General features: G+C 43.0%; 1 protein-coding gene across 3 annotated transcripts in view; it reads right to left on the bottom strand.

The window, feature by feature from the left end:
- Positions 1 to 11,907: 11,907 nt before the first annotated feature.
- The window catches only part of slc44a2 (solute carrier family 44 member 2 (CTL2 blood group)), a 90,999-nt gene continuing 82,060 nt past the window's right edge, over positions 11,908 to 20,846 (bottom strand). The window contains exons 21-23 of one of the 3 annotated variants that reach the window (XM_063036105.1): positions 16,066 to 16,150; positions 14,362 to 14,505; positions 11,908 to 13,697 (exon numbers count right to left, since the gene is read on the bottom strand). In XM_063036105.1, the coding sequence (XP_062892175.1) occupies positions 14,381 to 14,505; positions 16,066 to 16,150 (210 nt within the window). In that variant the 3' untranslated portion in view covers positions 11,908 to 13,697; positions 14,362 to 14,380. The remainder of the gene's footprint in view (positions 13,698 to 14,361; positions 14,506 to 16,065; positions 16,151 to 20,846) is intronic. The other 2 variants (XM_063036103.1, XM_063036104.1) reach the window with 2 other exon arrangements.

Below are 20,846 nucleotides of genomic sequence, written 5' to 3'. Positions count from 1 at the left end.
CAGAATCTTTTTCATTAACCTGCATCACCATTTGAAATGATCATGGCTGATTCCCTCTTCAGTCCTCAGATCCTCTTCTATACAACATGTATCTACCATTTAAATACCACTAATGATCTCGGCTCCACAACCCTCCAGGGCAGGCAATTTATCGTTGGAGATTGACTGAGGTTACCTGTCATTCTCCAGAACGCCACAGAACAGAGTCTACAAATTCTCTGTTCATCTGAGAAATCTGCCGTCACAGGAATCTGTATGCTCAACCCCCTCTGTAACAAATATATATTTACAAAATGGATGTAGGCAAAAGGCAAGTTAGTGTAACATCTGTATTTGGGAAAATGCTTGAAGCTATCATTAAAGAAGAAATGGTGAGGGATCTGGAAAGAAATGGATCCATCATGCACTTGCAGCATGGATTCAGCAAAGGCAGGTAATGTTTGACAAACTTACTGGAGTTCTTTGAGGATATCGAGGAGCAGATAGGATATGATATAGAGACAGATTCTGGAATGGAGAAACAATAACAGGGTTGTTGTGGTGGGAGATTTTAATTTTCCAAATATTGATTGGCATCTCCCTAGAGTGAAGGGTTTAGATGGGGTAGAGTTTGTTAGGTGAGTTCAGGAAGGTTTCTTGGCACAATATGTAGATAAGCCTACAAAAGAAGAGGCGTACTTGATCTGGTATTGGGAATGAACCTGGTCAGGTGTCAGGTCTCTCAGTGGGAGAGCATTTTGGAGGGAGTAATCACAATTCTATCTCCTTTACCATAGCATTGGAGAGGGATTGGAGAGGGATAGGAACAGACAAGTTAGGGAAACGTTTAATTGGAGTAAGGGGAACTATGAGCCTATCAGGCAGGAACTTGGAAGCATAAATTGGAAACAGATGTTCTCAGGGAAATGTACCGAAGAAATGTGGCAAATGTTCAGAGGGTATTTGCGTGGGGTTCTGAGTAGGTACGTTCCAATGAGACATGGAAAGGCTGGTACGGTACAAGATCCATGGTGTACAAAGGTTGGTGTAAATCTAGTCAAGAAGAAGATCTTACGAAAGGTTCAAAAAACTAGGTAATGATATGAATCTAGAAGATTATAAGGCTTGTAGGAAGGAGCTTAAGAATGAAATTAGGAGAGCCAGAAGGGACCATGAGAAGGCCTTGGCGGACAGTATTAAGGAAAACCCCAAGGCATTCTACAAGTATGTGAAGAGCAAGAGGATAAGACGTGAGAGAATAGGACCAATCAAGTGTGACAATGGAAAAGTGTGTATGGAACCGGAGGAAACAGCAGAGGTACGTAATGAATACTTTGCTTCTGAAAAGGATCTTGGCAATTGTAAGGATGACTTGCGGTGGACTGAGAAGCTTGAGAATGTAGATATTAAGGAAGAGGATGTGCTGGAGCTTTTGGAAAGCATCAAGTTGGATAAGTCACCGGGACCAGATGGGATGTAACCCAGGCTACTGTGGGAAGCGAAGGAGGAGATTGATGAGCCTCTGGCAATGATCTTTGCATCATCAATGAGGACGGGCAAGGTTGCAGATGTTGTTCCCTTATTCAAGAAAGGGTGTAGAGATATCCTAGGAAATTATAGGCCAGTGAGTCTTACTTCAGTGGTTGGTAAGCTGATGGAGAAGATCCTGAAAGACAGGATTTATGAAAATTTGGAGAGCCATAATATGATTAGAAATAGTCAGCATGGCTTTGTCAAGGGCAGGTCGTGCCTTACGAGCTTGATTGAATTTTTTGAGGATATGACTAAGCACATTGATGAAGGTAGAGCCGTAGATGGATTGGATTTTAGCAAGGCATTTGATAAGGTACCCCATGCAAGGCTTATTGAGAAAATAAGGAGGCATGGGATCCAAGGGGACATTGCTTTGTGGATCCAGAACTGGCTTGCCTACAGAAGGCAAAGAGTGGTTGTAGACAGGTCATATTCTGCATGGAGGCCGGTGACCAGTGGTGTGCCTCAGTGATCTGTTCTGGGACCTCTACTCTTTGTGATTTTTATAAATGACCTCGATGAGGAAGTGGAGGGTTGGGTTAGTAAACTTGCTGACAACACAAAGGTTTGGTCTGTTGTGGATAGTATGGAGGGCTGTCAGAGGTTACAACGGGACATTGATAGGATGCAAAACTGGGCTGAGAAGTGGCAGACAGAGTTCAACCCAGATAAGTGTGAGGTGGTTCATTTTGGTAGGTCAAATAATTTGGCAAAATATAGTATTAATGGTGTGGAGGATCAGAGGGATCTTGGGGTCCGAGTCCATAGGACACTCAAAGCTGCTACGCAGGTTGACTTTGTGGTTAAGAAGGCATACAGTGCATTGGCCTTCATCAATCATGGGATTGAGTTTAAGAGCCAAGAGGTAATGTTGCAGCTATATAGGACCCTAGTCAGACCCCACTTGGAGTACTGTGCTCAGTTCTGGTTGCCTCACTACAGGAAGGATGTGGAAACTAAAGAAAGGGTGCAGAGGAGATTTACAGGGATGTTGCCTGGATTGGGGAGCATCCCTTATGAGAATAGGTTGAGTGAACTCGGCCTTTTCTCCTTGGAGCGACAGAGGATGAAAGGTGACTTGATAGAGGTGTACAAGATAATGAGAGGCATTGATTGTGTGGATAGTCAGAGGCTTTTCCCCAGGGCTGAACTGGCTAGCACGAGAGGGCCTAGTTTTAAGGTGCTTGGAAGTAGGTACAGAGGAGATGTCAGGGAAGGTTTTTTTTTACGCAGAGAGTGGTGAGTGCCTGGAATGGGCTGCCGGCAGTGGTGGTGGAGACGAGAACGACAGGGTCTTTTAAGAGACCCCTGGATGGCTACATGGAGCTCAGAAAAACAGAGGGCTATGGGTAAAGCCTAGGTAGTTCTAAGGTAGGGACATGTTCGGCACAGCTTTGTGGGCCGAAGGGCCTGTATTGTGCTGTATGAGAGCAGTGGATAGAGGGGAACAGATGGACATCACTCACTTGGATTTCCAGAAGGCGTTCAATAAGGTGTCACGTAAAGACAACATAAGGATGCAGAGAGTTGGGGTGATGTATTAGCATAGATTGAAGACTGGTTGACCAATAGAACGCAGAAAGTTAGGATACGAGTGTTTATCTGGTTGGGAATCAGTAGTGAGCGATGTGGTGCTGGGGTCGCTGCTAGGCCTGCAACTGTTCACAATGTACATTAATGATCTGGGAGAGGGTTCCGAGTGTAGTGTTTTGAAGTTTACTGATGACACTAAATTGAGTGGAAAAGGAAATTGTGCAGAGAATACGGAGAGTCTGCAGAGAGATATAACAGGTTAAATGAGTGAGCAAGGGTCCAGCAGATTGAGTACAATATTGGTAAATGCGAGGTCATCCTCTTTGGAAGGAAAAATGAAAGCAGATTATTATTTAAATGGTAAAAAATTGCAGCATGCTGCTGTGCAGAGGGACTTGGGAGTGCTTGTGCATGAACCACATTAAGTTGGTTTGCAGGTGCAGCAGGCTATCAAGAAGGCAAATGGAATGTTGGCGTTCATTGCTAGAGGGATTGAATTCAAGAGTAGGGAGGTTATGAGGCAACTGTACAGGGTACTGATGAGGCCACATCTGGAGTATTGTGTGCAGTTCTGGCCTCCTTACTTGAGGAAGGATATACTGGCTTTGGAGGTGGTGCAGAGGAGGTTCACCTAGTCGACTCCAAAGATATGGGGAGAGATCGAGTCGCCTGTGACTGTACTTGCTGGAATTCAGAAGAATGATAGGAGACCTTAACAAAACATATATATTATGAAAGGGATAGATAAAATAGAGGGGAAAAAAATTGTTTCCACTGGTAGGTGAGACTAGAACTAGGGGACATAGCCTCAAGTTTCAGGGGAGTAGATTTAGGACGGAGATGAGGAGGAACTGTCTTTCCCAAAGAGTGGTGAATCTGTGGAATTCTCTGCTCAATGAAACAGTGGAGGCTACCTCAGTAAATATATTTGAGACAAGGTTGGATAGATGTTTTCATAGTAGGGGAATTCAGGGTTATTGGGAAAAGGCAGGTAGGTGGAGATGAGTCCATGGCCAGATCAGCCATGATCTTATTGAATGGCGGAGCAGGCTCGACAGGCCAGATGGCCGACTCCTGCTCCTATTTCTTATGTTCTTATGTACATAGGAACAATAACAAAACTTAGTATAGTATTCCATGTGTTGCCTCATTGAGGTAATATGTAATTGTGGAGAAATAAGGTTTAATAGGAGTCTGAGGAGCAATTTTTTCCCCAGACAGTGGTCTTTATATCAGATGAGCAGTTTGCAAAGAGGTGCCATGCTCCAGTGCCAACTTGTTGGAAAATGCATGGCTGTAAGTCATTGAAGCGTGTATATTAACATTCAAAGGAGACACCAACAGGTCCATGGATAGGAAAGGTTAGAAGGCTAAGGGTAAATGGGACTAGCTAGATGGGTGTCTTGGTTGGCTTGGATCAGTTAGGCCAAAAGTCCTGTGTCTGTGCTGTGCAGTACGTCTACAGATGCTGGAAGCCGGAGCAAAAAGCAGATAAGTGATTGGTTCCTATAGACACCTCAACTTCTTTTTGCATCTGCAGATGGTGTTCCAAAATCCCTCTGCACTGCTTAGGATGCTATGACTTATTTTGTAACCTTTTGCTCTGTTTGCCTCTCCAGATATACATTACTTCACACATCTGAATTTAATATGCTACTTATGTACCCACTTCAGATCTGCAATTTAAGTCACGATCTTCAGAAATCACTTGGAACAGGAATGCAGCAACCCTCAATTCCACAACAATGAAGGGTCCTGAGGAAAGATTAAGCAGAAACCATAGTGACAAATGAACCTTCTGTATCTAACACAAGACTCAGAAACAGGACTCTGTCTACTGGTGTAGCACAAAACAAGATAAGGACCGGTCACAACTGAAATGGCCACCTAATGCACAGGAGGCACCTTAGAACTTTGCCTGGCTGCTGCTCTGTCCCTGGCACAAGTTTCGGGGAAACATCTTAGAGTTACATTTATTCTCTGAGGAGACATTGGACTGATTAGGAGATGTAAAACTACACAGAGAGTGGTGGGTGTATGGAACATGCCCAAGGGTGGTGGTATAGGCAGATCTTTATACTTTATTGTCGCCAGACAATTGATACTAGAACGTACAATCATCACAGCGATATTTGATTCTGCGCTTCCCACTCCCTGGATTACAAATCCATAGTAAATATTGAAAATTTAAGATATAAATCATAAATAGAAAACAGAAAAATGGAAAGTAAGGTAATGCAAAAAAACCGAGAGGCAGGTCCGGATATTTGGAGGGTACGGCCCAGAGCCGGGTCAGGATCCGTTCAGCAGTCTTATCACAGTTGGAAAGAAGCTGTTCCCAAATCTGGCTGTACGAGTCTTCAAGCTCCTGAGCCTTCTCCCGGAGGGAAGAGGGACGAAAAGTGTGTTGGCTGGGTGGGTCGTGTCCTTGATCATCCTGGCAGCCCTGCTCCGACAGTGTGCGGTGTAAAGTGAGTCCAAGGACGGAAAATTGGTTTGTGTGATGTTCATGATCTTCTGCAGCTTCTTTCGGTCTTGGACAGGACAACTTCCATACCATGTTGTGATGCACCCTAGAAGAATGCTTTCTATGGTGCATCTATAAAAATTAGTGAGGGTTTTAGGGGACGGGCCAAATTTCTTTAGTTTTCTCAGGAAGTAAAGGTGCTGGTGGGCCTTCTTGGCAGTGGACTCTGCTTGGTTGGACCAAGTCAGGTCATTTGTGATATTGACCCCGAGGAAGCTTTTGACCTGTTCCACTTGCGCACCACTGATGTAAATTGGGTCGTGCGGTCCGCTACTCCTTCTGAAGTCAACAACCAATTCCTTCGTCTTGCTGACGTTGAGGGATAGGTCTTCGCACCATGCCACCAGATTCTTAATTTTCTCTCTGTACTCAAACTCATCCTTACCCGAGATACGGCCTACAATTGTTGTGTCATCAGCAAACTTATATATTGAGTTTGATGGAAACTTGCTACACAATCATGGGTGTACAGTGAGTACAGCAGGGGGTTGAGTACACAGCCTTGTGGGGCACCGGTGCTCAGAGTGATTGCAGAGGAGAGCTTGTCCCCTGGGTCCTGTCTGTGAGGAACATGAATGATAGAAAATGGAGCGCTATGCAGGAGGGAAGCATTAAATTGATCTTGGAGTGGGTTAAAAGGTTGGCACAATATTGTGGGCCAGAGGATTATACTGTGTTGTAGTGTTCTATCTTCTAAATATCATGAAAATCAACGATCATATTTAAGGGCTAGCCCTGTATAAGAGCTGGGTTAATGCAGAAAGAAAATCGGCAAAGGCTCCATCTGAGGACTCTCTACCACTTGTAGTGTGTAAGGTAATCTTAGTGAGAGCAAGATTAAAGATTCAACTTTGTTGCTGAGCGATGGTAGAATAACTAAAGGACATAAGCTGCACATGAACAACCATCTGGATGAGATGCGAAATACAAATCTGCCAAAGAAGAAAGAACGTGCCTTGGGATGTAATGGAGAGAAGGGGTGTGGTGGTTCAGGCACAAAACAGGATACTGCTATCTAAAGCTGCACAAACTGGCCAGTTTGACAGAACTCATTCTAGAGTTAGAAGCTGTGTAGCTCAAATCACTCAACAAATTTAAGCAGGGTGTTAGCAAACTCCACAATATTGCTGTATTGTTTAATCATGTCAAACTAGACTTAAATTTCATGACATTCTTTAAAGAATTCTAGCCAACATTTACTATAGAACCACACAACAGACTATTAGGGCAGGGGTCCCCAACCTTTTTTGCACTGCGGACCAGTTAATATTGACAATATTCTTGCCGACCGGGGGGGGGGGTGAGGTAGGGTTGCCAATGGACAAGAGTAGCAGTCAAATACGGAACACTTGTGTTTACTCCGAGAAAGACTACCATGACCATGAAGCCTTGCGCGGGCACCTGTGTGCGCATGTGTGTACGTGCCAATTTTTTCCTACAAATTGTTTTTGGTGATTCTGTTCGGGAGGGGTGTTAATCACGACCGGAATATAGGTGATAAGTGGCTAATACACTCAATTTCATTTCCAAAAGGGTTTATCTAACAAATTTAATATTAAACACACAGCGCATATTTTCCTCGCATGAACATGGTGATAAGTCAATTATCAGGGGAGAACAGGGGAGCTTGAAGTAAGTGTTGAACGAACTTCCAGTAGAAGTGGTAGAGGCAGGTTTGATATTATCATTTAACAAAAAATTGGATAGGTATATGGACAGGAAAGGAATGGAGGGTTATGGGCACATAAAATCATTGCAACACACCAATATCGCTGAATCAGCGGGAGCCCTGGGCTTGTTTCCCTGCAACAAGACGGTCCCATTGAGGGGTGATGGGAGACAGCGATACTTGAAGGGGGTTCCTTATGTCCAGTCTATTCCTCAATTTAGATTTCGTTGCATTCATTGCAGAGATATGTTGGAAATGGAAGCAACGTTTTCAGTGCTTTCGTGGCTGACTCAGGATATTTAGCCTTGACTTTGATCTAGAATGCCGGCAGAGATGTTATGTCAAACATATTTTCAGCTCGCCGTCATTTGCAAGCTCGAGGAGTTGATCTCCTTCCCGCGCTGACATGGATGACGCGCGGGTAATGACCTCGCGTGCATTCAAGCTCAACAGTGGGTGTGGCAGGGAATGAGGAAAGGTGCAGCTGACTCATATCATTTCCTCGCGGCCCGGTAGCACGTGCCTTGCAGCCCTGTGGTTGGGGACCGCTGTATTAGGGCATTTATCTCAGTCTTTTTCAGGTATTGCTAATAGGCCACCCTGTTTAATCATAACCAATGTAAAATAGAAAGTCCTGGATATAGAAAAGCAGTTTTACCAATGCAGATTCTCACCTTCCTTAAACTGAAATCATGATGGTAATTTAATTCTAGTAATTGTTCATGTCCTTTTTATTGCCAGCAGTGGCTTTTTATGGTGAATACTGAAAGTTCCATCTATACAGGTTTTCCCCAGCTAACAAATGGCTGACTTGTACTTACCATGCTCCTTTCTGGTCACTTACAGAGAACAGCGCCAGCTTTGAGCTTCTCCTTAAGGTCTGAGCTAAGAAACTGAAAGGCAGGTTACACGTACAAGGTTATTGAATATGAAACTAAACAAGAATTGGGTCTGAGGTGGTCACTGTAATGCATCAGTTTACGTTAATACAACCCCGTCTTGTGCTGTGAAAATGAATTGTACTTACTTTCTGCACTGGGGGTAGGGATTAATATTAATAAACCCCAGACCATTAGCTAAGGAGGATAAAGTTAATTGGTACAGGCATGTGCTACGTAATATCTTGCCAGTTTGTGCAAATGGCTTAGTAGAACACATTAACTCATTTTGTTTTTAACCCGCTGAGTTGCTCCAGCATTTGATTATTGATAGATTTATTACGTTAAAAGAATAATTCAAGGCAAAAAATGGACTTTCATCAAATGCTTTCCATCTTTGCAAAGTACCAATCCTTGCCATCTTAGCTCTAGAACTGTTTCAGAAAGGAGCTTAATAGCATGCCTTTTTTTTAAGGCTCAGTGGTCAGAAACCAGATTCCTGTAGCCCAGTTTATGAAATCTTAAGTGGCTAAAGAGGTTATATCATCTCGGACTTGCCCCATCCTTTGCCGACTGCCTTCAAGCAGGGATGCTGAGCCCTGATTCTGCACTATAATCGTGTTGGACAGGAGTTATGGGGTGTCCTGGTTCTTAGCAATGCACAAATACCACCGTCTGCAGTCCAACGTCTCAACATGCAAATAGTTTAAATCTGCTGCTTAGCAAACATTTCTTTGCAAGCAGTCTCTCACTGCATCCAACTGAAACTGAGAAATTTCAGACACCTATCCAGTTGAATGTTAACATTACAATTTATTGGATCCCACACCAACTCCATACAGATACGTTTTTTAAAAAGTGGGAGCTGCAATGGCTGCAATCTAATAAATGATAGAATTGCGTTTTGAATGCTTTTTATAGCAAGGATCAATCTGTGGGAGCAAAGGAGAGAATCTGCAGATGCTGGAAATCCAAGCAACACACACACAAAATGCTGGAGGAACTGAGCAAGTCTGGCAGCATCAATGGAAAAAAAAAGTACAGTCGATGTTTTGGGCCAGACACTTCAGCAGGACTGGAGGTAAAAAAAAACTAGAGTTGACTAGAGTTAAAATGTGGGGGGAGGGAAGTGAGAAACCCAAGCTGATAGGTGAAACCAGGAGGTGAAGTAAAGAGATGGGAAGTTGATTGGTGAAAGAGATACAGGGCTGGAGAAAGGGGAATCTAATAGTGGAGGACAGAAGGCCATGGAAGAAAGAAAAAGGGGGGAGGAGAACCAGAGGGAGGCAATGGGCAGGCAAGGAGATAAGGTGAGAGAGGGAAAAGGGAATGGTGAAGGGTTAATGGGGGGAAGGCCTCTACTGGAAGTTTGAGACATCGATGTTCATGCCATCAGGTTGGAGGCTACCCAGGTGAAATGTAAAGGCTGATTTATACTTCTGCATAGTAGCCTACGCCGTTGTGAGCATTTATACTTGTACGTTGGTGCCTGCATCGCTCTGCAATTCACCACCAAAACGCTAGTTGGCGGTGGGGTTTATATACCACTGTGTCGAGTTTCTTCATGTTGAAACTCAACATGAAGAAACTCAAACTTCAAACAATGGCGACTGAAACTGAAGGAGGGGGAATTTTCTGTGCTTGTCCAGCCACTGAGAGACATGGACGAGGAAATGCATTTCAAATATTTTTGGATGTCGGCAGGTAGATTTGACTATTTGGTTCATCGTCTCCAACCATTTATTTCGCATCAGTGTACGCACAGTATACTTAGAGACTGGTAATCACCATTTGAGTTTTAGCTTCAGGTGGAAGTCAACAGGCTGTAGCAGCGAGCTACAAAGTGGCGTCAAGCACAGGGTCCTCCATAATTTCAGAGGACTGTAAAGCTTTATGGAAAGCATTGCAGCCAGAATTCCTTCCCTGCCCTTCAGTCGCCCAATGGGAAGCTATTGCAGCGTAGGAGGAAATGCAATGCTCCCAAGCAGACCAATCACAGTCGTTGCGGTTTGCATCGCCACGACGCATAGTTACATTCTTGGGGAGGTGCGCGTCAGGCTACGGCATAGGGTATGGGGTAGGGTACGTGGCTACGCTGTACCTACGGCATAGATTTGACGCAGAAGTATAAATTGGCCTTAAGGTGTTGTTCCTCCAACCTGAGTGTGGCTTCATCACAACCGTAGAGGAGGCCATGGCTAGATATATCGGAATGGGAAAGGGAAGTGGAATTAAAATGGATGGCCACTGGGAAGATCCCACTTTTTTCTGGCGCATAGGTGTTCGGTGAAGCACTCTTCCAATCTTTGTCAGGTCTCACCAATAGACAGGAGGCCACACCAGGAGCACCAGACACAGTATATGACCCTAACAGACTCACAGGTGAAGTGTCGCCTCACCAGGAAGGGCTGTTTGGGGCCCTGAATGGTAGTGAGGGAGGAGGTTTAGGGGCAGGCAAAGCTTACAAGTATAAGTGCCAGGATGGAGATCAGCGAGGAGGGATGAATGGACAAGGGAGTCACATAGGGAGTGATCCCTGTGGAAGGCAGTAAGTGGGGGGGGGGGTGAAAGAGGGGAAGATGTGCTTGGTGGTGGGATCCCATTGGAGATGGCGGAGGTTGCAAAAAATTATGTGCTGGACGCAGAGGCTGCTGGGCTGGTAGCTGAGGTCAAGAGGAACCCTATCCTTGGTAGGGTGGCAGGCAGATAGGGTGAGAGCAGGTATGTGTGAAATGGAAGAGATGCAGTTAAGAGCAGCGTTGATGGTGGAGGAAGGGAAGCCCATTTCTTTGAAGGAGGACGCCTCCTTCATTCTGGAATGAAAACCCTTATCCTGAGAGCAGATGCGGCGGCAAAGGTAGAATTGAGAGAAGGGATGGCGTTTTTACAAATAACAGGGTGGGAAGAGGTATAGTCCAGATAGCTGTGAGAGTCTGTGGGTTTATAATACACATCAGCAGATAAGCTGTCTCCAGAGACAGAGACAAAGAGATCGAGAGAGGGGAGGGAGGTGTTGGAAATGGACCAAGTAAATTTAAGGGCAGAGTGAAAATTAGAGGCAAAGTGGATGAAGTCGATGAATTCCACGTGGGTACAGGAAGCAGCACCAATGCAGTTGTCCAAGGCTCCCAGTGTGGCCTCCTGTATATCGGCGAGACCTGATGTAGGTTGGGAGACTGCTTCACCGAGCACCTATGCTCTTATCCACCAGAAAAGCAGGATCTCCCAGTGGCCATCCATTTTACTTCCACTTTCCATTCCAATATGTCTATCCATGGCCTCCTCTACTGTCGCAATGAAGCCACACTCAGGTTAGAGAATCAACACCTTATATTCTGTCCGGGTATCCTCCAACCTGATGGCATGAACATTGATTTTTCTAACTTCCAGTAATGGCCCCACCCCCATTCACCATTACCTTTTCCCTCTCTCACCTTGTCTCCTTGGTTGCCTATTGGTACTCCTTCCCCTTTTTCTCTTACATGGTCTTCTGTCCTCTTCTGTCAGATTCCCCTTTCTCCAGTCTGTATCTTTTTCACCAATCAACTTCCCAGCTCTTTACTTCACCCCTCCTGGTTTCACCTATCATCTTGTGTTTCTCCCTCCTTCCCCCCCATCTTTTAACTCTACTCATCTTTTTTTTTTCTCTCCAATAATGCTGAAGGGTCTCGGCCCGAAACGTTGACTGTACTCTTTTCCATAGATGCTGCCTGGCCTACTGAGTTCCTCCAACAAAATCTGTGGGAGCAATTTGCTAGAGGTCAGCTATAAATTGCTGAAATCGATACCATGAATACAAATCAGCCTTAATTTACAAAAGGAAGAATACAACTTTATTTTTTGGTTGATAATGTGGTCATGCAAATGGTGACTAGCTGTACTTCACACATTTTATATGTACAGACAAATAAATGTAGCTATATTCTCTGCAGTCTCATTTATACAGAAAAAATTATATAGGTCATTTCTTAAAATAACATTTTGAAATTTTAAATACAAAATAGAAGCTGCTTCTGTACAAGGTCAAAGCATTCCTAATTGAGAGAGGCTTCTAGAAATTTAACAAGACTGTCAAAGTGTATTAATCATTAAAAAAAAAATCAATGCCTTTAATCTCAACCTCAACATACAGAAACAGGATTTTGTTGCCCAGCTTTAGAATGCATGTGATATACAACTGTACTTTTTATTAATGAACCCATGTAGCAGAATGGTCAACATATTCTTTAGAGAAATGTGTCCACGGCAGCATGTGTGAATAAAGCACAAGATGAAAATATCCCTAAGATGCCAAAGCAACTTGAAGGTTTTCTGAACAGCACCCCCTAAACACTTCTTGAAATTAGTTCACAAGGTGTCAATGTTGTTGCAAAGTCTAGCGTTTAATGTACATTTGCTACCTGCTCTTGGCACAATGGTGATAGGTTACCTTAACGAACAATCAAAGACTGTGTGCCAATGGAACTTGCACACTCCATTGCAATTTCATACAACTGAGTTTTTTTTTGGCTATTTTGGAGTAAATAACATTAGAATATTTGGAGGCACAGATACCAGTCTGTATAGTCAGCTAATTTCTATCCTTAGAGAGCAAATTAATAAACTGGGTCCTTACAATAATATAGTCATTATAATTATGACGCTAAACTCTGGTTTATTTCATTAATTGAACTTAAATTCCTAGCGACCATAAAGGAATCTGAATTAATGTTTCTGAACCAGCAGTTCAGGCTTCTAGATGAGCAGTAATATAACCGTTTTGTTTCAACGATCTGGAAGATTAACATTTAATTTACTGTTATCACTCAAGTGACTAGGGCTTTACTTACACTGACATCAGGGGTAAAGTCAGAGTACATCTGATGCCTATCTTAAAAATGTTTTTACAGTTTAATAAAGATTGGTAGGAGGGTGCTCAGCACCCTAGAACATGCCCATAATTAACAGCATTTGGATAGAGGTTAGGAAAGGCAAGGAAGAGAAAAGGAAACAAAAATTATTATATGTAGACTTACAGATACTTGACAATGCTTACATGCTAAACATAGCAATAAAGCCTGGCCACAATATGCCAAAATTTAAAAGTCAATTGTGGAGTTTATTAAAACCATTCCAATTTGGCATGCAAAATCTCATTCATTAGTAATACCTCCGAATTTATTCTCTGTAAAGTAATTAGAGCAGGAGATGTTAAGTGTGGGTCTGCCTGGCACAATCCTAGATAGATCATCTTTTTACAAATGCATGTAAAAAATACAACATCTCTCAGAGGATAATAACATGTTTTGGCACAGCTCAGTACCCACTCTGCTGCATACAAAGAACTCACAGAGAAGAACCTCTGCAAGAGTTATATCCTAGAGCTTGGATATACTCGATTTCAGGCACCTAGCTCCATGTTCAGATAATGATTAGGATGATGTAAGGAAGCTCCACGTTGTTAGAGTAGAGGTATGTCCCAAATTGCAAGCTGCGCTTAGCAGTCTTCATTCATTTTTCTTCCTCAGGACCTTCAGAAGATTTTTGGACATGAAATAAGGTCTCTCAGTCGAACCATCATTCCTCTCCAGGTCTTCCACTGCATGAATAGCAATATCATATTTATAAACAAGAATCTCAAACCCCAGTAGGGTTAGTATCCAGAAACTCTATGCGCTATCAACCCCAGACCTCACTCTAAAATCCTGACTCACCATATTGTAGCCTTTCAAACTAGTGAGTATTGCACCCAGGAATCAAACCTATCAGCAGCTAAAAGATTAAATGGATCAAATTATTTTATTTCCACTATATGTGTAATGTTGCATTAAAGTTCAAGATTATATTGGTAATTGATTATATTAATTATTTTATATGTTGACATTAATAGTAAGAGCAGATAGTGAAATCTTCTTTTAAAGATTTACAAGAATCTTTAAAAAATGAAAATTAGGTGTGCTTTTAAAAAAAAACATATCAATTCCCTTTCTCTCTCAACTGAGCCTCCAATCCCTCACTCCACTTAAATACTTCTCATACTCATCTAAATCATTCATCTCATTCTCTAGCTTCTATCAGTTGAAATTAAATGCTCTACAACAATTTCAATACTGACAAACACTCCTCAGTTCACACTGTTAGGTAATATTACTAACACAGGGAATTCTGCAAAGACAAAGCAAGTGTTGGCAGTTGAGTTACTGGATCTTCTCTGGAGGGTATTACTAATGGATTCATTAGAGGTTTAATAAAAGTGACTGTGCCTCCTTCAGAAGCTTGCCATCACTCTTCTTGCAATTCTGATGTGTGAGAAGGATCCAGTTCCTTTTTGTACAAAATGTCACGTAGCTCTGGTGATGTGTAGTATGGTCTCTCTGGAGAGCCGTCATTCCGTTCCAAATCTTCACCTGGTTTCCCAACAACGACACAGCAGTAGAGGAAAAGCAGAAGAATCCAAGTACATCGCCATTCAGAGGTGATGAATGGAGGACAAGGTGACAGCAAGAGGAAAGAAGGGAGAGAGTAAAAGAGAAAGAGGCAGATAATAGTCAGAGCCAGCAAAAGGAAATGTTGCAGCACACAAATATAGACAGAGCTCAGGATGGTGATTAGCAACGAGAGATCAGAAAAAACAGGTAGCTAGAATCACTGTAAAAAGACCATGGCTATCCAAATTTCAGAGTGAATTCCCTCATCAGATATCAAATTGGAGCTCGGTTCAGTTTTTTTTCTCTCCCTCTCTCCCCCCCCCCCCCAACTAAAGATCTAGAACTTGCGCTGACCCAAACATAGGAAATTAACAAAGCCCCCCAATTTCTTTGACAGGATATTCTCTGAGCATGTTGGCAGAAGCTCCAGCCTTTCACATTCAAACTACTCAGGACCTAGTCCCCTCTGGATCTGAGGATGTACAAAGAGTACAGGAACAAAGCAAAGCTGTCTATGACTGACTTGACACTGCCAAGCCACAATTGACAAGGCAGCAACCATATGTTTCGACATGAGCTGGGAATGCATCCAGAGGCAGATCCCATTCAGGTTCAAGGGCCTAACTCTGTCCAGATTTCTCATTGAGGGAAAGGGGGTGGGTTAGTCCGTAACCCACACTACAACGGCTCCACTTTAATTGTGAAAATACAACAGAAAACTGGATTGGAAGATAGATAAAACTGAAAGAGGGAAATAAGTAAAAGGTCATGTTACAGGGAGCTAATGGGGACAAGCACTAACCTTGCTAAATGCAAATAATTAGATACAGAAAATGTCTGAAGTCATAAGCATCAGTTAAATTGGCAAGAAATTTGACCAGCATGGACTATGGACAAATTTGGTCCTTGGCAAAGTGCAGCTCAACTGAATCCAGTCCATCAACAAATCTTAAATGAAACCATGATTACATTGACATCTGATGCTGATTTTAAACTGTTCCTCTGAGACAAAGATAAATTCAGTATTCTCATCTTTCTCCCCAGTTTTCCTAAAAGTAGCAACCCTCAGTGGAGTACAGTGCAGTGAATGGAGTTCCACCCCATTGTCTGTGTCACGGTCATTTTAGGAACACTGGAGCAGAAGGAGACTATTTATCCCTTGACATGGCTCAATCTTGTTTGCAGTATGGCCAAGGCAACAATTGTCCATCAAAATGGATCTGTATTTAATTGATATTCACACAAAGGAGCTAATTCTTGGTTCATGCTGAAGCCAGTTAAGGCACCTATAGAACACCAAGCTGAGATTCATTAATTCAGCAGTAACTTGGGGCTAGACTTTGAAGCTGCAGATGACAAAAAAATTCAGCATCATTCAGAAATAACAAGAATAAACTCAGATTTTAAATATATAGATCATATTTTTCTGCTTAGATGCTTAAGATCAATAATCAAAGCTTCCATTAAATCATTAACAAAGCATCAGAGCTCAATTTCAGCCCCAGCTGAGAAACACAGAAGCACATGTATGATACTCACAGAAACAGAGGAACAGTGTGTCCACACACATAGCATAGACACTGAAGAACCCATGTGCAACAAGGTATGAGCCAATAATCAGAGTCTGTAACACAGAATAATAGGAATATTACTGGCATAGTCAGCTTTCCTTCAGACACTTTCCAGGTGATTCATTATCATTCCATACTATTACACCCAGCATCAAAACACATAGCATAACAATATTATCACATACAGTGTCTATAAAATGTATTCACCCTCCCCTTGGAAGTTTTCATGTTTTATTGTTTTACAACATTGAATCACAGTGGATTTAATTTGGCTTTTTTTGGCATTGTTCAACAGAAAAAGACACCCTTGTGTCAAAGTGAAAACAGATCTCTACAATGTGGTCTAAATGAACTACCAATATAAAACACAAAATAATTGATTGCATAAGTATTTACCCCCCATTAATATGACACACCAAATCAGCACTACTGCAGTCAATTAGTTTTAGAAGTCACACAATTAGTTAACAGGAGACCTAGTGTACAGTCAGATGTTTCAATTGATTGTAGTAAATATACACCTGTATCTGGAAGGTGCAACTGCTGGTGAGTCAGTATCCTGGCAAAAACTACACCATAAAGTCAAAAGAACACTTCAAGCAACTCTGCGAAAAGGTTATTGAAAAGTACAAGTCAGGAGGAAATGGATACAAGAAAATTTCCAAGTCACTAAATATCCCTTGGAGCACAGTTAAGTCAATCATCAAGAAGTGAAAAGAATATGACACAGCTGTAAATCTGCCTGGAGCAGGCTGTCCTCAAAAATTAAGTGACCATGCAAGAAGACTAGTGAGGGAGGCCACCAAGAGACCTATGACAACTCTGGAGAGTTACAAGTTTCAGTGGCTGAGATGGGAGACTGCTCATACAACTGTTGTCCAGGTGCTTTACCAGTTGCAGCTTTATGTGAGAGTGGCAAAGAGAAAGCCACTCTTGGAAAAAATACTCACATGAAAAAACTCAGGGGGTGACCTGACAGAGGACAACCGCGGCAATCGGGTCTCTGGCACTGAGCCTGGTTCTGTGGTGCAGAAGGGAGAGAAGATGATGAGGAACGTGGTAGTCATAGGGGATTCCATAGTGAGGAGCACAGACAGGAAGTTCTGTCAGCCTGGTAGAGATACCTGCATGGTGTGGTGCCTCCTAGGTGCCAGGGTACAGATGTCTCGAATCGGGTACAGAGTATTCTGAAGGGAGAGGGTGAATGGCCAGGTCTTGGTACACGCTGGTACCAACGACATAGGTAGAAAAAGGGAGACGGTCCTGAAGAGAGAATTCAGGGAGTTGGGTAGGAAGCGAAAGACAGGACCTCCAGGGTAGTAATCTCAGGATTGCTGCCCGTGCCACGGGTTAGCAAGTGCAAGAATAGCATGATCAGGCATATTAATGTGTGGCTGACAGACTGGCGTAGGCTTCAGGTTCCTGGATCATTGGGGCCTCTTCCTGGGGAGGTATGACCTGTACAAAAAGGATGGGTTACAGCTGAACCCAAAGGGTTCCAATATCTTAGCAGGAAAGGTTTACTAGAGCTGTTAGGGAGGGTTTAAACTAATTTGGCAGGGGGGATGGAAAACAGAGTGATAGGGCTGAGGAAGGGGAAAACAGAAATAAATCAAAGATAGCGTGCAACAGAGGTGATAGGAAGGACAGGCAGGAAATGAGGCATAATCACAGCCAGTGAGATGATTTACAACAGAAAGCAACAAATACTGGACTGAAGATGCTATTTGATCTTGAAATCCAGCTACAGATTAGCAAATATGACGTTGTGACCATCTCAGAAACTTGGCTAAAGGATGGCTGCCATGGGGTGCTGAATGTCCAAGGATATACGGTGTATTGGAAAGATAGGTTAGTAAGCAGAGGGGGTGGTGTGGCTCTGTGTACAAGAAATAATATTAAATCATTAGAAAGGAATGACATAGGATCGGAAGATGCAGAGTCTCTATGGGTTGAGTTAAGAAATGGCAAGGTTAAAAGGACCCTAATGGCAGTTGTATACAGGCCTTCAAACAGCAGCCTGGATGTGGATTACAAATTACAGCAGGAGATAGAAAAGGCGTGACAGAAGGGCAATGTCATGATAATCGTTGGGGATTTTAACATGAAAGTGGATTGGGAAAACCAGGTCAGTACTGGACCTCAAGGGAGAGAATTTGTAGAATGACTAAGGGATAGATTTTTAGAACAGCTTGTTGTTGAGCCCACTAGGGGATCGGCTGTGCTGGACTGGGTGCTGTGTAATGATCCGAAGGTGATAAGAGAGCTTGAGGTTAAAGAACCCTTAGGGAACGGTGATCACAATATGATTGAGTTCATTTTGAAATTTGAGAAGGAGAAACTAAATTCCAATGTGTTGGTATTTCAGTGGAATAAAGGAAATTACAATGGCATGAGGGGGGAACTGGCCAAGTTAGATTAGATTATGAGGACACTCAGTCCTCGTTTATTGTCATTTAGAAATGCATGCATTAAGAAATGATACGACGTTCCTCCAGAGTGATACCACAAAAAAAAAACAGGACAAACCATAGACTAACACTGACAAGACCACATAATTATAACATATAGTTACAGCAGCGCAAAGCAATACCATAATTTGATAAAAACAGACCATGGGCACAGTAAAAAAAAATATTTCAAAGTTCCGATCAACTCTCGATAGTCCCGATAGCAGGTGGCAAAAGGGAGAAACTCTCCCTGCCATAAACCTCCAGGCACCGACAACTGCCGATGCATTGGAAGCACCTGACCACAGCCGACTCTGAGTCTGTCCAAAAACTTCGAGCCTCCGACCAGCCCCTCCAATACAGACTCCCAAGCACCATCCTCTGCCGAGCGCTTCGACCCCAGCCCGGCCGCCGAGCAACAAGCAAAGCCGAGGACTCGAGGCCTTCCCCTCTGGAGATTCTGGACTGCACAGTAGCAGCGGCAGCGAAGAAGGCATTTCAGAAGTTTCTCCAGATGTTGCTCCGTACTCTCACGTCTGTCTCCATCAAATCAGGATTGTGCACGGCACCCTACTTGACAGATAACATATATCATTCATCGGAATGGCCGCTGTGCGCTGCGTTGTGCCGTCATCTTCTCTTCCTCCTCCCTTTAGTGGCTGGAAAGGGACACTTGCAGGAAGGACAGCAGAGCAGCAATGGAAGGAGTTTCTGCGAAAAATGAGGGAAGTGCAAGACAGATATATTCTAAATAAGAAATTTTCAAATGTTAGAAGGGCACTATTATGGATGACAAGTGAAGTCAGAGCCAAAGTAAGAGCAAAATAGAGGACATACAAGAAAGCCAAAGCTAGTGGGTAGATAGAGCATTGGGAAGCTTTTAAAAACTTGCAGAAGGAAACTAAGAAGGTCATTAGGAAGGAAAAGATGAATTATGAAAAGAAGCTGGTGACTAATATCAAAGAAGATATTAAAAGTTTTTATAAGTATATAATGGGTAAAAGAGAGTTAAGGGTAGATATAAGACCAATAGAAAATGATGCTGGAGATATTGTAATGAGGGGCACGAGATGGCAGAGGAACTGAATGTGTATTTTGCATCAGTCTTCACAGTGGAAGACATCTGCAGTATACCGGACATTCAAGAGTGTCAGGGAGTGAAGTTTGTGCAGTGAAAATTACGACTGAGAAGGTGCTCAGGAAGCTTAATGGTCTGAGGGTAGATAAATCTCCTTGACCTGATGGAATGCACCTCGGGTTCTGAAGGAAGTAGCTGGAGAGATTATGGAGGCAATAACAATGGTCTTTCAAGAATCGATAGATTCTGGCATTGTACTGGATGACTGGAAAATTGCAAATGTTACTCTGCTATTTAAGAGGGATGGGAAGCAGCAGAAAGGAAACAAGAGACCTGTTAGCCTGACATCAGTGGTTGGGAAGTTGTTGGAATCGATTGTTCGGGATGAGATTATGGAGTACCTGGAGGCACATGACATGATAGGCCAAAGCCAGCATGGTTGCCTGAAAGGAAAATCCTGCTTGACAAACCTATTGCAATTCCTTGAGGAAATTACAAACAGGGTAGACAAAAGAGATGCAGTAGACATGGTGTACTTGAATTTTTAGAAGGCCTTTGACAAGGTGCCGCGCATGAGGCTGCTTAGCAAGATAAGAGCACATAGAATTACAGGGAACTTACTAGCAAGGGTGGAGCATTTGCTGATCGGCAGAAAACAGAGAGTGGGAATAAAGGGATCCTATTCTGGCTGGCTGCTGGTTACCAGTGGAGTTCCACAGGGGTCGGTGTTGGGACCGCTGCTTTTTACAATGTACATCAATGATTTGGATTATGGGATTAATGGATTTGTGGCTAAATTTGCTGATGATACAAAGATAGGTGGAGGAGCGGGTAACGTTGAGGAAACAGAGAGCCTGCAGAGAGACTTAGGTAGTTTAGGGGAATGGGCAAAGAAGTGGCAAATGAAATACAATGTTGGAAAGTGTGTGATCATGCACTTTGGTGGAAGAAATAAACGGGCAGATTATTTAGATAGAGGGACAGTTCAGAATGCAGAGATGCAAAGGAACTTGGGAGTCTTTGTGCAGGATACCCTAAATATTAACCTCCAGGTTGAGTCAGTGGTGAAGAAGGTGAATGCAATGTTGGCATTCGTTTGTAGAGGTATAGAATCTAAGAGCAGGGATGTGATGATGAGGCTCTATAATGCACTCATGAGACCACACTTGGAGTATCATGTGCAGTTCTGGGCTCCTTATTTTAGAAAGGATATACTAACAT

Source organism: Mobula hypostoma, chromosome 29 (assembly GCF_963921235.1).
Source record: "Mobula hypostoma chromosome 29, sMobHyp1.1, whole genome shotgun sequence".
In the NCBI taxonomy this organism is placed as follows: domain Eukaryota; kingdom Metazoa; phylum Chordata; class Chondrichthyes; order Myliobatiformes; family Myliobatidae; genus Mobula; species Mobula hypostoma.
This window is presented reverse-complemented; position numbering and strand designations above follow the sequence as displayed.